At 37.5% G+C, this 13,229-nt stretch overlaps 1 protein-coding gene across 1 annotated transcript in view; it reads right to left on the minus strand.

The window, feature by feature from the left end:
* LOC110032645 (mitotic checkpoint serine/threonine-protein kinase BUB1) overlaps positions 1–13,229 on the minus strand; it is a 54,560-nt gene that overhangs the window by 10,370 nt on the left and 30,961 nt on the right. The window contains exons 9-12 of the mRNA XM_020736338.1: positions 3,338–3,441; positions 3,185–3,256; positions 3,008–3,097; positions 2,400–2,557 (exon numbers count right to left, since the gene is read on the minus strand). Of these exons, the coding sequence (XP_020591997.1) occupies positions 2,400–2,557; positions 3,008–3,097; positions 3,185–3,256; positions 3,338–3,441 (424 nt within the window). The remainder of the gene's footprint in view (positions 1–2,399; positions 2,558–3,007; positions 3,098–3,184; positions 3,257–3,337; positions 3,442–13,229) is intronic.

The raw sequence follows: 13,229 nt of genomic DNA on the forward strand, positions 1-13,229 counted from the left end.
GAGGGAAAGGAGAAGAGCTCGGGAGCGCGCATCAGGGGAGTCAGGGCCGAAAGAGGAAAGGGGAGATCAGGTAAAAGATTTAACCTAACACATATATATAAATATATATATACATATAAATATATATATATATATATATATTAATTAAAACACATTTTACCCGCGCACGACGATGCGACAAAATAGGTGTCCTCCCTAGGCAAAATTGACGTTCCGGACGCGTTGGCGCAGTCCGTTTCGTCATCCGGGATCGCTCGGACGACGTCGTCGACGGTCGGGTCAAAAACGCGTCGAAATTCAAATTTCACAAAAATATTGACCCGCGATCGATTGTTTCAAAAATTTCATTCGAGTCTTCGACGGGTAACAGTGCAAGCGATGTGAATTATGGCGATCGGACGTGTTGGCTCTCCGAATTGCGAAGTTTGTGCGCGCGGGAGTGCGAATTGTGCAGAAGGCCACCCTAAGGCTCAAAAAGGTCCTATAGGGATCCCTTTTGGGTTTCCTCATGTTGGTTTCACCCTTCTAAATGCTAGAAGTCGATACCACACACTTGGAACCACAAAAGAGGACGGAAATAGGTCGAATTAGAACGAGGCGGGCACCACTTCTAAGGTTCTAAGATAGTCAAAGGGAGATCCCTAAGGCTAGATCCTAAACCCTAAGAGGAAGACCAGACCTCACTAAAAATGAGGTCAACATGGACATGTAAGCATTGAGGGCTATTACGACTCCAACTGAGCTAATTATTGTATGGATGATAGGAGATCCACATCTGGATACTGCATGTTCGTCGGGGGCAACTTGGTCACTTGGAAGAGCAAGAAATAGTCAATAGTAGCGAGGTCAACAACAGAGTGAGTATAAGACCACGACCTTAAGAGTTGCTGAGATGATGTGTTCGAGAGCCTTGGTAGAGCTCAAGGTGGACCAATGAGCTCAAATAAACTTGTGGTGCAACAACAATTCAGTGATCAACATTGCTAACCACAAGGTGCAACATGATAGAACCAAACATGTGGAGATTAATAGGTTCTTCATCAAGGAAAAGCTGAATAACGAACTACTGAAGCTAAGTCAAGTAGTTACCGGAGAGCAAGTGGCTCACTGCCTCATCAAATGACTTAGCTCCTTAGATTTGTCTAAGTTATGTGACAAGATGAGTTTAATGGATATCTTTTGTCTATCTTGAGGGGGAGTGTTGAGATATGTATATAATGTAAGGTTTTATTTGTAAATAGGAGAAATCTATGTCTAGGAATTTATTTGTAAATATTGTAAAGCTCTATATAAGCCCAAGAATGAAATGGGTAAGTTTTCAAGAGCAATCAATTCTTTATAGACTATCGTCACTTAGCATACATGAATAGACCAATCGAACAAGCCCATGAGGTCAAACATCTGTGCATGGCAATAGCCCTAGAGAAGCTCTGGGATTGCAGGATTAAAGATTTATTACAAGCATAGAAAAAAATTAAGTTCTCCCATTACTACATGAGAAAATTTTTATGTTAAAAAAAAAACAAAAAAGTTAGAGGTTAAGGAGACAATTGTTGACAAGAAAATAAATTCAACAAGGGGGAGGGGGGTCCTACAGCGACATAAATAGCTCATAATTGCATATAGATGAAATCCAACCATTATAAACAAAAGCGATCGAATTAATTTGGCGATACCGGCAGAAATATTTTTTAAACGACAATGATGGGAGAAATCTTAGTTGTACTGTAGATTAAAACAATAATTAGGAGATACTTCAGCATTTAATCATTAAGAAATGCAGAACATTTCAATGCTACTCAAAACCAAAATCAAATTAAGTAGCATAGGTCGTTAAAAGACAAATAGTACAAGAGAAATGTACAAATTCATGGAATCCGAGTCTTCTAAGACGCTTCAAGATAAAATGAATGAACACTTTCATTAGACATGTTTACTTTATCTATACAGTATCAAAAATAAAGTTTTTAGAAGCTTTAGAATACAAGTGTCCCAATATCATTTCACCAGATCCCTCAGTAACATTTTCTCCAAGTAGTTCTGCTCAATTTCCATGATCAAAGAATGCAGTCACTATGTCGTCTATAAAGATTTAAAACTTCGAACTAAAATTTAAAATAGAAAAACCAAGTGTTACGAGCATTCTAAACAAGCGGAAAGGGGTAAAGAGCTTCAGTTTCTTCATTTGTACCATTCCAAATCCTCGAGTGGTACCAGGATTTGTAGAAGTGGAATAGAGTAATGCATAGTAAATGCACATACAATGGTGTTCAATTACTAAAAGCACAAGTGACTAAAATCTAGGAAAAAAAAAGCTACGACCTAATGGAAGGGATCCAAAGTAAAAAAAGTTACAAAAAGTCTGTTCTATAACGGTCTGAAGAGCAAACTATGGTTACCTAGCATAACGGACAAGTAAATTGTCTGGTTTAAAATCGCCATGAATTATACCGACACTATGCAAAGTCTCCAACATGCGAAGCATTTCTATCGTGTAGTGGATGCATAGTACTTCTTCCATGAGCTTTTGTGTAACCAAATGTGAATTTATAGCATCCTGTGAAAGGATTGTATGAGAAGATCGATAAGAACATGTATCCAAATCTCTAGTTCGCAAAAAAAAAAAAAAAAAAAAAAAAAAAAAAAAAAAAAAAAAAAAAAAAAAAAAAAAAAAAAAAAAGAAGAAAAAAAAAAAAAATACATACCACTCAATTCCTATGTCTATACATATCTATCAAACACCTAAACTTCAATTTTCACATAACATGTCACCTTACCTGAGTATGAAAAAGTGTATTTCACTTTTAAGAGTTAAAATAGTGATATTTTTTATGTGATATAAAAGATTTGGGTGTTTATAAATGTAAAAAGTAAATTTTGGTTGTTGGATATGTAAAGACATAGGAATTGGGTTGTATGTATGTAAATGCCCCATAATACAAAGGCACACTAGGACAAAGTGAAGTTAGAAGAAATTCATAAATATGTCTAGCAGATGTATTTTTACCTGAAGAGTTCCATGTGACAAGTAGTCTGTCACCAAAATGCTTGAATCAGCATAGATATGTACCCTATGGGCAAGGCCAAAGCTTGACCTCTGACAGAAAAGATAGTATATATTATTACTGTAGTAAAGGAAAATACAACCACTCACCAAAATTGTAGCAAACAGTCGATAGTTTACTTGCTCAGAGTGAATGCGCTCATCAAGCTGACGATACATGTAGAACTCCCAAGGAAAAGCAGGCCTTTGAATCTATAGAAAATAGAATGGTAAATCTTGGTTCTAAATTATAACAGCAGAACACCATAACGGATACGGAGAGTGTATAATAACCTTTAGGGCAACAACATCATCAGCGTTGCCATCAACATAAGCTTTATATACTTGAGCAAACCTACCTTGACCCGAGCAACCTTTGATTTGGTACTTTCTGCAACCTTTAAACAAAAATAATTAAGATGAAAACCTTATGGTTGTGTAAGAAAAAGGATTATTCTGATATAGATTATATGAGGAATATAATGATAAGTATCATTAAGGATAGCATACTAAAAGTTCAAATTTACGAGGAAGACCTAAAACTTGTCTTAAATAAACCCCATAAAAAAAGCAATTCTCCAACCAGGATTATAGGTTTCTCTAAGAAGTACCAACTTAAAATATGTAAGCCCTATCAGTCAAACTTGATTAAAGATCATTCAAAATAAATAACCATATCCACAAATAAAAGAATTATTATCTGAGACATCTTTTACTTTCTTGTTTTAAATAGTGAATAAGGTGAATCGATCAAAATTGAGTTTGAAAGCATATAACAAACTTCATGAAATGGAGCAAATGAAATATGGTCTTCCAGTATAGGGATTATGATATGAACTTCTGTAAAAATTAAGGCAAAATAAAATATTTTATTTCACAAGCACAAAACAACATAACCCAAATACATAAAAGAAAAACACTTCAAATCAAGAGCGATCTCTCACAAACTATAACCCTAAAACCTACAATTTGAAAGGTAAATGATATCTCCCGAACCTTAACCCTCAGATTCAAGACAACAATCACATAGCATAACCTAACCCTAAGCATAATAAGCCATATTTATACCCCACAATAACAACTAATAAAAGATTTAATTACAATTAGGCGCCAGTCTAACATTATTCCCCTCCCAAAAAAGGTATTTTGTCTTCAAGGTGGAAAAAAAAAATTGTTTATGGATCAAGTCGTATGGCTCCCAGTTATAAATTGTTTGAGTCTGACTCTCACAATCAACAATTGATTGAGATAAGAGATGGGGCATTGACACTGCATGAGGGTTGCACCTAATAAATAGCTTGAAGCATTAGTCTCTACAATAAAAAAATAGCTAAAATAAAATAACGCCAACATTAACACACATGTTATAACCTTCTTTAACTTCTCAAAAGTCTAGGTCGCCGCTTTCCTCACTGAAAGTTACCCTTCTTCAATTTCTCCCTTAACAGTCACACAATTGAATTACAATCATTCACAAACTTCTGATAGTATCCTGTAAGTGCCAGAAATCTTTTCAACCACTTCAAGTTCTTAGGTAGTGGCCACTCCAACATAGTTGTCACCTTCGATAGATTTGTCGACACCAAAGTCTTGCACAAACTAGAGTCACCACGAAGCACCACCATACAGTCTCCCTCTGAAAACTCCATTGTTTGGAGTTTCCAATTCATCTTAATCTCTCCTAAAGACTGCAACCATTTCATCCCCAATATTACAACATTGCTCCCTAAATTCAAAGAAAGAATATCCTCCATCACCTGACATTGTAGTTTTAAAATCACTCCTTTACAAAATCCCCTGCTCTCCTCCACTGTCATGTCCCCATCATGACTCCAAAACTTTATATGTCAACTATCTCAAGCCCGAAATACTTCACTACTTGAGTAGAGATGAAATAATGGGTGGCCCCACTATCCACTAACCACTACGTCCAACTCTCTAATATGTCCCTGAAGTTTTATAGTGTGGTTCGGTGTTAACACCACCACTGAATTCAATGAGACTTATGTCACATTCAAGTGAAAGTGTTCCTCCAGCTCTACCGCAACCTCTTTTGTTTCTTCCTCCCATATCTCATCATCACACACTGTGAGAACCTGTAATATTTGATCATTACAACGGTGTTCAGAGACAAACTTCTCATCACACAAAAAACATAACACATTGGCTTGCTTCTCCTGCTCTCTATCTCTATAAGGCGTTTCAATGTTGCCCCCAATTGTGGCCCATTATTCCTATCTCGTGGGCCTCCTTCAAGACTTTCACAGTTTGAGTTTTTCGTATCATTGTGTTTGTAACATTTTGGGTTGACGCACCAGTTGTGTTGCTTATATTAACCCGTTCCATTACATTTTTATCTTCAGCTAACTGCACTAACTCCGTAGTTTTCCCCAATCTCACACTCTCATCAGATGAAGTGATGCTCAAATATCTGGCTTGAACCCTTCACGAAAATTTCTTCCAACACTTCTTTTGGTATCCCCGTCAAATGATCGGATATCATCTCAAATTTCTCCCCATAATCCATGAAGAAGCCTTCCTAGATCAATACAAAAAACTGCTCGTATAAATCTCTTTTCCAAGTAGTTCTGAAATGCTCCAACAATCAGTACATGAATTCTTCTCATGCTCTGATTGGCTGACGCTATTCTCTTCATTGATACCCCGCTGGAGCCTTCACTTTCTAACACAAAGTTACCGTCATCAATTTTCTTCCTCTGTCAACCCATAAACAGCAAAATATCCCTCCACCTAATAGACCCAATTATAGTCATCCTCTCCTTTAAAGATCAATATCTTCAGCTTACTTATGTGAGAGTCTCCACCCAATTTCCTTGACCGAAGTTCATTTTACCCATGAAGCGAGGGTTGATTTCACTTCCTTGACCCATATTGATTTCTCTTCTTCCATAAGTCTGGCTCAGCACATAATCTACTCGCTCGTCCCCATAGGCCATGAATCCCATTTCATCTGGAACGCTACCGCAGTAAAAGGCATTAGCGTGATTGTAAGAGGCCCCTAGCCGGGGCACCACCCACCACAATTCTATTTTCCATGTAGAAATCATTTGAATCAATCTTCTTTAGCCCTGAATCGAACGCCTTCCTATTCCACTTCCTAACATTCGTTCCGACCGTCAAGATGTCAAGTTATTCCTTCCAAGTATTGTCGCTCGAGTCTGCTCCTAATTCCTTCACTTGATCCCACAGGTCCAAATCCACCTAAGGCAACAACATTGCCCTAACATTGTGTGAATACTTCTGGTTGTTGCCACTCTCATTCTCTCTATATGCTATCGCTCGATCCTACTGCAAGCTGCATTCTTCTTCATCATGTAGCCTGAGAATCTCACCTCCATGAAGGAGAACCACCCTTCCTTGGACAAGAAACACTTAATTACAAATCTGATTTGGCCTACTTCTTCCTCTAATTTCTCCCCTAAAGCATCTACTTTCTTGTCGCTATTACTCCTAGGACCGTTTTAGATCACAAAAGCAAAACTTTTGTATGTCGTGATCCCGTCATCGGCTTCATAGTTAGGAAAAATCACAATTTTATCGTGCATTTACATTTTGAAGCCTACGATGTCGTCGTTAGCTTCCCAACTATGTAAAACTGCAACTGTGTCGCTAGGCTAAGTCACGTTTGTACTCGACTATCCCGTTGTTGGCTTTTGGCTAGGTTAAATTGTAACTAAATTGCAAGATATGAAGTGCGGCTGCAAATAGTGAAAGAAACGACAAGTTGGATCTTTTAGCTTTTATAACGAGAAACTTCGCCGACTCGGGATCTCATACCTCCTCAATGTTCAGCACTCTACCAAATAGCCTATCCTTGCTCCAAATATTGAATTGGCCATAGTTTTGAGGAAGACCATGGTTTTGCATAAGCAAGCATCTCCTCTCAGCACCTCCCTACCTTCCACCTCGAACTCCATCATCAGTGATTTCCAGTCCACCTTCATCTCTCCAAGCATTTGCAGCCACTTCATCCCCAAAATCACATTTATGCCACCCAAGTCCAAGTGAAAGAAGTCCTCCACCACCTGTAGGTCATGGAGTGTCAGAACCAATCCCTTACAAATCCCCCGACTTTTCTCCACCTTCCCTTTCCCCATCATGACACCAAAGTTCCCTGTAGCTACCAACTGCAACCCTACTGATCCACGACCCAATTTGAGATGAAGTTATGTGTGGCCTGACCATCCACAAAAACCACAATCGGTTGCTCCCCTGTCTATCCCCTCACATTCACAGTGTGATTCAGAGTAAATCTCACCACTTAATTGAGGGACATCTTCGCCACATCTAAGTGCAGATGCTCCTTCTCCTCCACCGCATCTTCCTCTAATTCCTCCAAATTTTTGTCCTTCTCCATAATTGAAAGGAACTGAAGGGCGACATGTGACATATTTCTTATCACATCAGCAACATAATCCTTCTGCTCTTTTATCCTGAACTTCTGCATTAGTGAGGCGCTTGAAATTGTCCCGGAGCGAACCCCCGTATTATGCTCCTTTGTCATCTCTTTCTAAAACGACATCGTCTGGGTCATCAGTGTTGTGGCCGTCAAGGCACTCTCATAGAATCCTTCAGTGTCGCCACTTTTGCTTTTCTTCTTTAATTGTTTCATGTCTTCCATCATTAAGGCGAGCTACATCATTTTCCTCAATCCACACGTTCTTAATGATCGGATGACCTCTCAAATCTCGGGCTTGAGGCCCTTCAAGAAGTTCCCCTTAAGTCCTGCAGCAGAAATGCCCCTCAACCACCCCGATAAGAGCTCAAACCTCTCCATTTATTTCGTGAAAGCCCCCTCCTGATTCAAAGCATAAAATTGCTCATGTAAGTTTCCTTCCTGGATGGCTCGACAATGTTCCAATGAGCAAGCCTTAAACTCCTTTAATGAGTGTATCAGATACCTGGCCTCCATCCGCTGATACCACACTAGTTTTTCCCATCAAATATAATCCTGCTGCAATGAACTTCTCTTCCTCAGTTAACTTATTTACTGCAAAGTATTGCTCCACCAGATATACCAACCCATATGCATATTCTACTTTGAAGATCGACATATTCAGTTTTCTAACCCTTGTATCACCACCCGAGCTTCCTCTTCCTTCGATATTTCACCCTATGTGCCTAGGGTGAAACTCTCTCCTTCGATCATATCCATACCCCACTCCCTATTCCCTCCTTCCTCTTTCCTCCTGTGTTATTCCATGTTCCTTGTACAATCCCTCCAATTTTCAGCCCAACCCTCTCCATCAAAAGTTTGCACTCCCTCTCATATGTAACACCGACACTTCAAAATATGTCGTACCTCTGACATGCCCCGACACTTCTCCGTCACTATAAAATATACATCTTAATATTTTTCAGGCCCAAACACATTTGCAACACAACACCGCTCATCTCTCATTATGTTGAAACTGACTCTAACATTTGTCAAAACCGAGCACCGAATGTGCATTTAATATTCGTCGAAGCCAAGCATTATTAATTCCCACTTTATAATCATAGGATTTTTTAAATTTTAATAGACAAGTTAGATTATAAGTTGAATGAATTTTTTTGAAACACATTATATCTAGTTTTAAAAATTAATTTTCATGAGCATGAGGCTTTATAATAAAAATTAAATTTATGAAGTTAAATTTTATTCTCGTATAATTTGTGATGTGATATTTTTCATAAAGAATAATAGAAAAATATAATTTTCATATTAATAAGTATAAAAAAGTGTCCATGACGTGTCATGTCTTATTTTTTTCCTCAATTATGTCATGTCTCTGAATCTTGTCACGTCGTGTGTATCCGTGCTTCATAGCCCCCTCCTGTTGGAGTCCTAAGGGGACGCTATAGGTGGTAGATTATGTCCTCTTCGTTGTCCTCTCGTTCGATCTCCTTTCTTTTTAATTTGGCCAAGGATTCCCTGATCAACTATTGGTTAAAGTTTGCAATCTGGCGATCGGTATGACCTTGGATTGCAACTCCACGAGCCTCTTTATCATCTATCGCATTTCCCCTATGCTCTGGAATCCATCCTCCATTCGGCTCTCTATAGAAGAAAACCTATCATCTATGGTGGCGAACATTTCTACAATTCTCAATCTAATTTTCCTTACTTTTCCTTATAGTACAACCACTTTCTTTGTTGTCATCCTTCCAAAATCTTGCTCTAATACCAACTTAACCAATAACAGCGAACAAACAACGATTAAGTTGCACTAGAGAGGTAGAGAAAATAAATGAGGGTTGCTTTTACCAAAACCAATGAAAATAAACAAAATACAATGATGATCTACAATTCAAGAGGTAGATCGTTTCTCCACGAACCCTATACGCCGCTAGGAACACCACGAGATAGAAAAAACAACTACAACCAAGCAAAACATACCCTAAACCCTAGCTTCTTAGCCTTAATATAAACCTCTGAATACTACTCAAACATTTCCCCAAAACTCCTAGAATTATTCCTTTTCGTGTACATGATTAGAGCCTTAGTGGGCCCCACATGGGGGCTGAAATATTCTCTACATAAAAAATAAAAAAAAGAAAACGAGCGACCCTGCCCAACCTATGCGTTATAGGAATATTTCATCGCATAAGAATATTCCCTCGCGTTATTCTGAATATTTTCCGTATTATTTATGTGTTATTGAGGTAATTCAAACAAATGACAAGATAAAAACTTTTACTGATGTGCTATTAACGAGTTATGGAAGTGATTTTGAGTTAGTATTGTTGTTTAAAAAATAATAACATCTCAAAATCACCTCAGTTAATGTTTTTAACGTGTTATTGGTGTGTTATTCATGTATTATTGATGTGTTATTGAGGTGATAAAATCAAATGACAAGATGAAAACTTCTACTGATGTGTTATTCATGTGTTATGGAGGTGATTTTGAGTTTGTATTGTTGTTTAAAGAACAATAACATCTCAAAATCACCTCAATAACACACCAGTAACACATGAATAACACGAAAAATAATCAGAATAACGCGAGGAAATATTTCTATAACACGGCAACAGGGATAAATAACGCAGAAAATATTTTCTTATAACACATGGGCAAGATTTTGTGACGCGGAGGAATATACATAACGCGGTTGAATATTCATATAACACATCGACAAAGGTAAGTAACACATTGGTCGTGTCGGACCGCGCTTTTTCATTTTTTTAATTTTTTATGTATGTGAGCCCAGACCTTCCACGTGTCAGCTCGAGATTGGACTCTGCAAGCAGCTTTGCATACGGAGTCCTAATGTAATATTTTTTCCGAACTCTCGCTCTCTCCGCTAATACAAATAAATGGACCCCCTTTGGCCATCCGCTTTTACATATGAAACCGTTTAACAAATACCCCAAGCCAATTCAAAAATCCTACTAACATCATTATTATTTTATTTATTTATTTATTTAATTTTTTATTTCTTTTATTTCAATTATTACATAAACAAAAACTAATTTGTTAGGAACTTCTACAAAACTTGGGGCAAAAAACAACCAAATCCAAATACATAAAAATGAGCATATATAATTTGAGAGAGAGGTGTTCTATCTCAAGCCCTAATCCTATGATTCAAAACTACAGTTACATACATAGCCTAACCCTAACGGAGTGTTTGGTTGCAAACGGGATTTAAGCTAAATAAAATTAAATAAATTTAGTAAATCCAGATGTATAAAATCCATATGCTATTACGAAATTGTATTTGGTGCAGTTAAGATTAAATCCCCTCACGTCCAATTAAATTGTTTGACATATTATTTTCGGGATCTATAATAGCTTTCAAAAAATTCTATAAAAAATAAAAATTAAATGGCGTAAGAACCTAAAATCTATCGCAACTCCCCACCCTTTTCTACACCTCAACCATCTTAATTTACCATGTGGTGCTGAGAACTCTTTACCCATTTTTTTTTCTTGGGAAAATTCTTTGCACACGGTATAATCATCATCTTTCTCAAAACTCCATTTTTAACCCTCAACTTTGTATCCCATACCTTTCTGCTCCATTGGAAACTCCCCATGCAGACTTCTCATACAGATTGCCTCCATCCAATTGACTTCTCATTCGTACCTTTCCTGTTTCTTCTTCTCACAATGAGGTAGTGAGGTGATCACGTTTGAAGTTGATGACGAGACAATGAAATGGTTTGCATTGAGTTTTTCCTAAACTAAATCCACTAAGGGTCTGTTTGGGGCAGCTGCAGCTTATCCAGCTTCTGCTGATAAGCAGTTTATCCTGATAATCTGCTGATGATCAGCTCAGCTGATCCGGCTGATGATCAGCTGATCCGAATAAGTTGTCTGGTTGTTTGGTTAACGCGTCTGGAAAACAGCTGATTGTGAAAAATTGACCCTTTTGCCCCTGGTCTGAATAAGCAGTTCAGCTGTTTGGTTTGTGCGTTTTGTAAACAGCTTATATGTAAATTTTTTGAGTTGAATGAATAATCTGTGTAGCAGAATGTTATTTTCTCAGATGTCTAGAAATGAAATTGCAAAAAAGTTTAATAATATTTATATAACTCAAAAAAGTTGTGATTACATCAACAAAACATAGTGATATAAACGAAAGTTCAATACACATTTATGGAACTCTAATATGAATTATAGAAAGACCCCAAAAAAAAGAAAAAATAACATGTTAAAATTACAAGGAAAAATATGACAATATTGAGTTTAACATGTAAAGTCACATCATGACGAATGTTGCCCGTTTCTGATACCTCTAATCCCCGAGCAAGCGTGTCTTGATGGGGTGCGGTATACACGGAAGAACTCGAACCATATGCGGTGGTCTCCTGTTGTGGTACTCTCGAACTCCTAGAACCTATGTCCAATTGGGATATCGTAGAAACAGTTGTATTGTTCGTCCACCTGAAGAATTTACAGTCTTCAGGTCCTTGTCCCCACCGCGGACACCTGTAAAATTGCCTCCCGTAGCTATGTGTCTGGCGTGACGTTAACAACAACGACGGTAGTCCGCAACGACACATCACTATCTCGGACTTCCCGTAATGTCTGTAACTCATTCTTCTGCATTTTAAAAAATAGGGTCGATCAGTCCAAAAAATAAGGAAATATAAAAAGTAAACTTACCCAAGTGTAGATCCAGCGATTGGCCTCCTCCATAAAGTTATGCAGTATAGATTAGACCATCAGCAATGGCCTCCTCCATTTCTCTCCTCTCTCTCCCCTTCCTCCCTCTTCCCAATTTCCGTAAAGTTATGCAGTATAGATTATGTATGAAACAGCATAACCATTACATAAGCAAGAGTCTATCATTAACCATCAGCAAACAGCATTCCATCATACTGAGTGCAAAGATCAGATGAATAAACACCGAATACTGAGCTGCCATTCTTACTGAGTGCAAAGATCATTCTGAGTGCAAAAAATGAAGGAAAATTTGCAAACATGCCTTTAAATTCTTTGAGCATGCTATACAGGTTCACACGTGAGAAACCATCCACCCTGACCCATGCTACAGAGTTGCTTGGCTGGCCACTCACTCCTACATTCTCATTTTTCATTCATTCATGTTGAGTTATGCCTTGTACAAGCATAACTTGACATATAATAAGTAAACAAATAAATAATAAAACGGGTATTTAATGAGCATTTCACGAAGTTAGTAAGCTATATGCTCAACAATAACAAAAATGTTCATAAATATAAATGAAGGAGTCAACCCTCAAATTTGTTCATTCATATAAATTTCATATTTTTGTTCAACCTTGTCCAATTGCGCAAATTAACAATATAAGCATTTACAAAAGAAGGTCATATATATTTACATGTCTAACACCTAAGCATTACTTTTTTTACATTTTGTCCACTCAAATATTTCATATCATATCAAAAATAACACTATGTCAATAGGAGGATCTCCAGGTCTACGAAATAACTGCTCTCCTATCTTCGTTTCATATGCCTGAGGCTGGCTTAGAACAAATTCTTTGAACTATAGCAGAAATAAATTATGAAAAAACCCAAAATAACTAAGCAGCTATATTAAAGTTGGATGTATGCATGCAATAGAAAAAAACCCATGATGGCATCGATTTTGTTTCACAAAGACAGCAGTTGCACCCGGCTTCCAATCTGCTTAGGGACAATGGGAAGATCCAAAAAGTGATTTGAAAGATTTGAATGGAATAAATGTAAAAA

This window comes from Phalaenopsis equestris, unplaced genomic scaffold, assembly GCF_001263595.1.
Source record: "Phalaenopsis equestris unplaced genomic scaffold, ASM126359v1 Scaffold000994, whole genome shotgun sequence".
NCBI classification, from domain to species: Eukaryota; Viridiplantae; Streptophyta; class Magnoliopsida; order Asparagales; family Orchidaceae; genus Phalaenopsis; species Phalaenopsis equestris.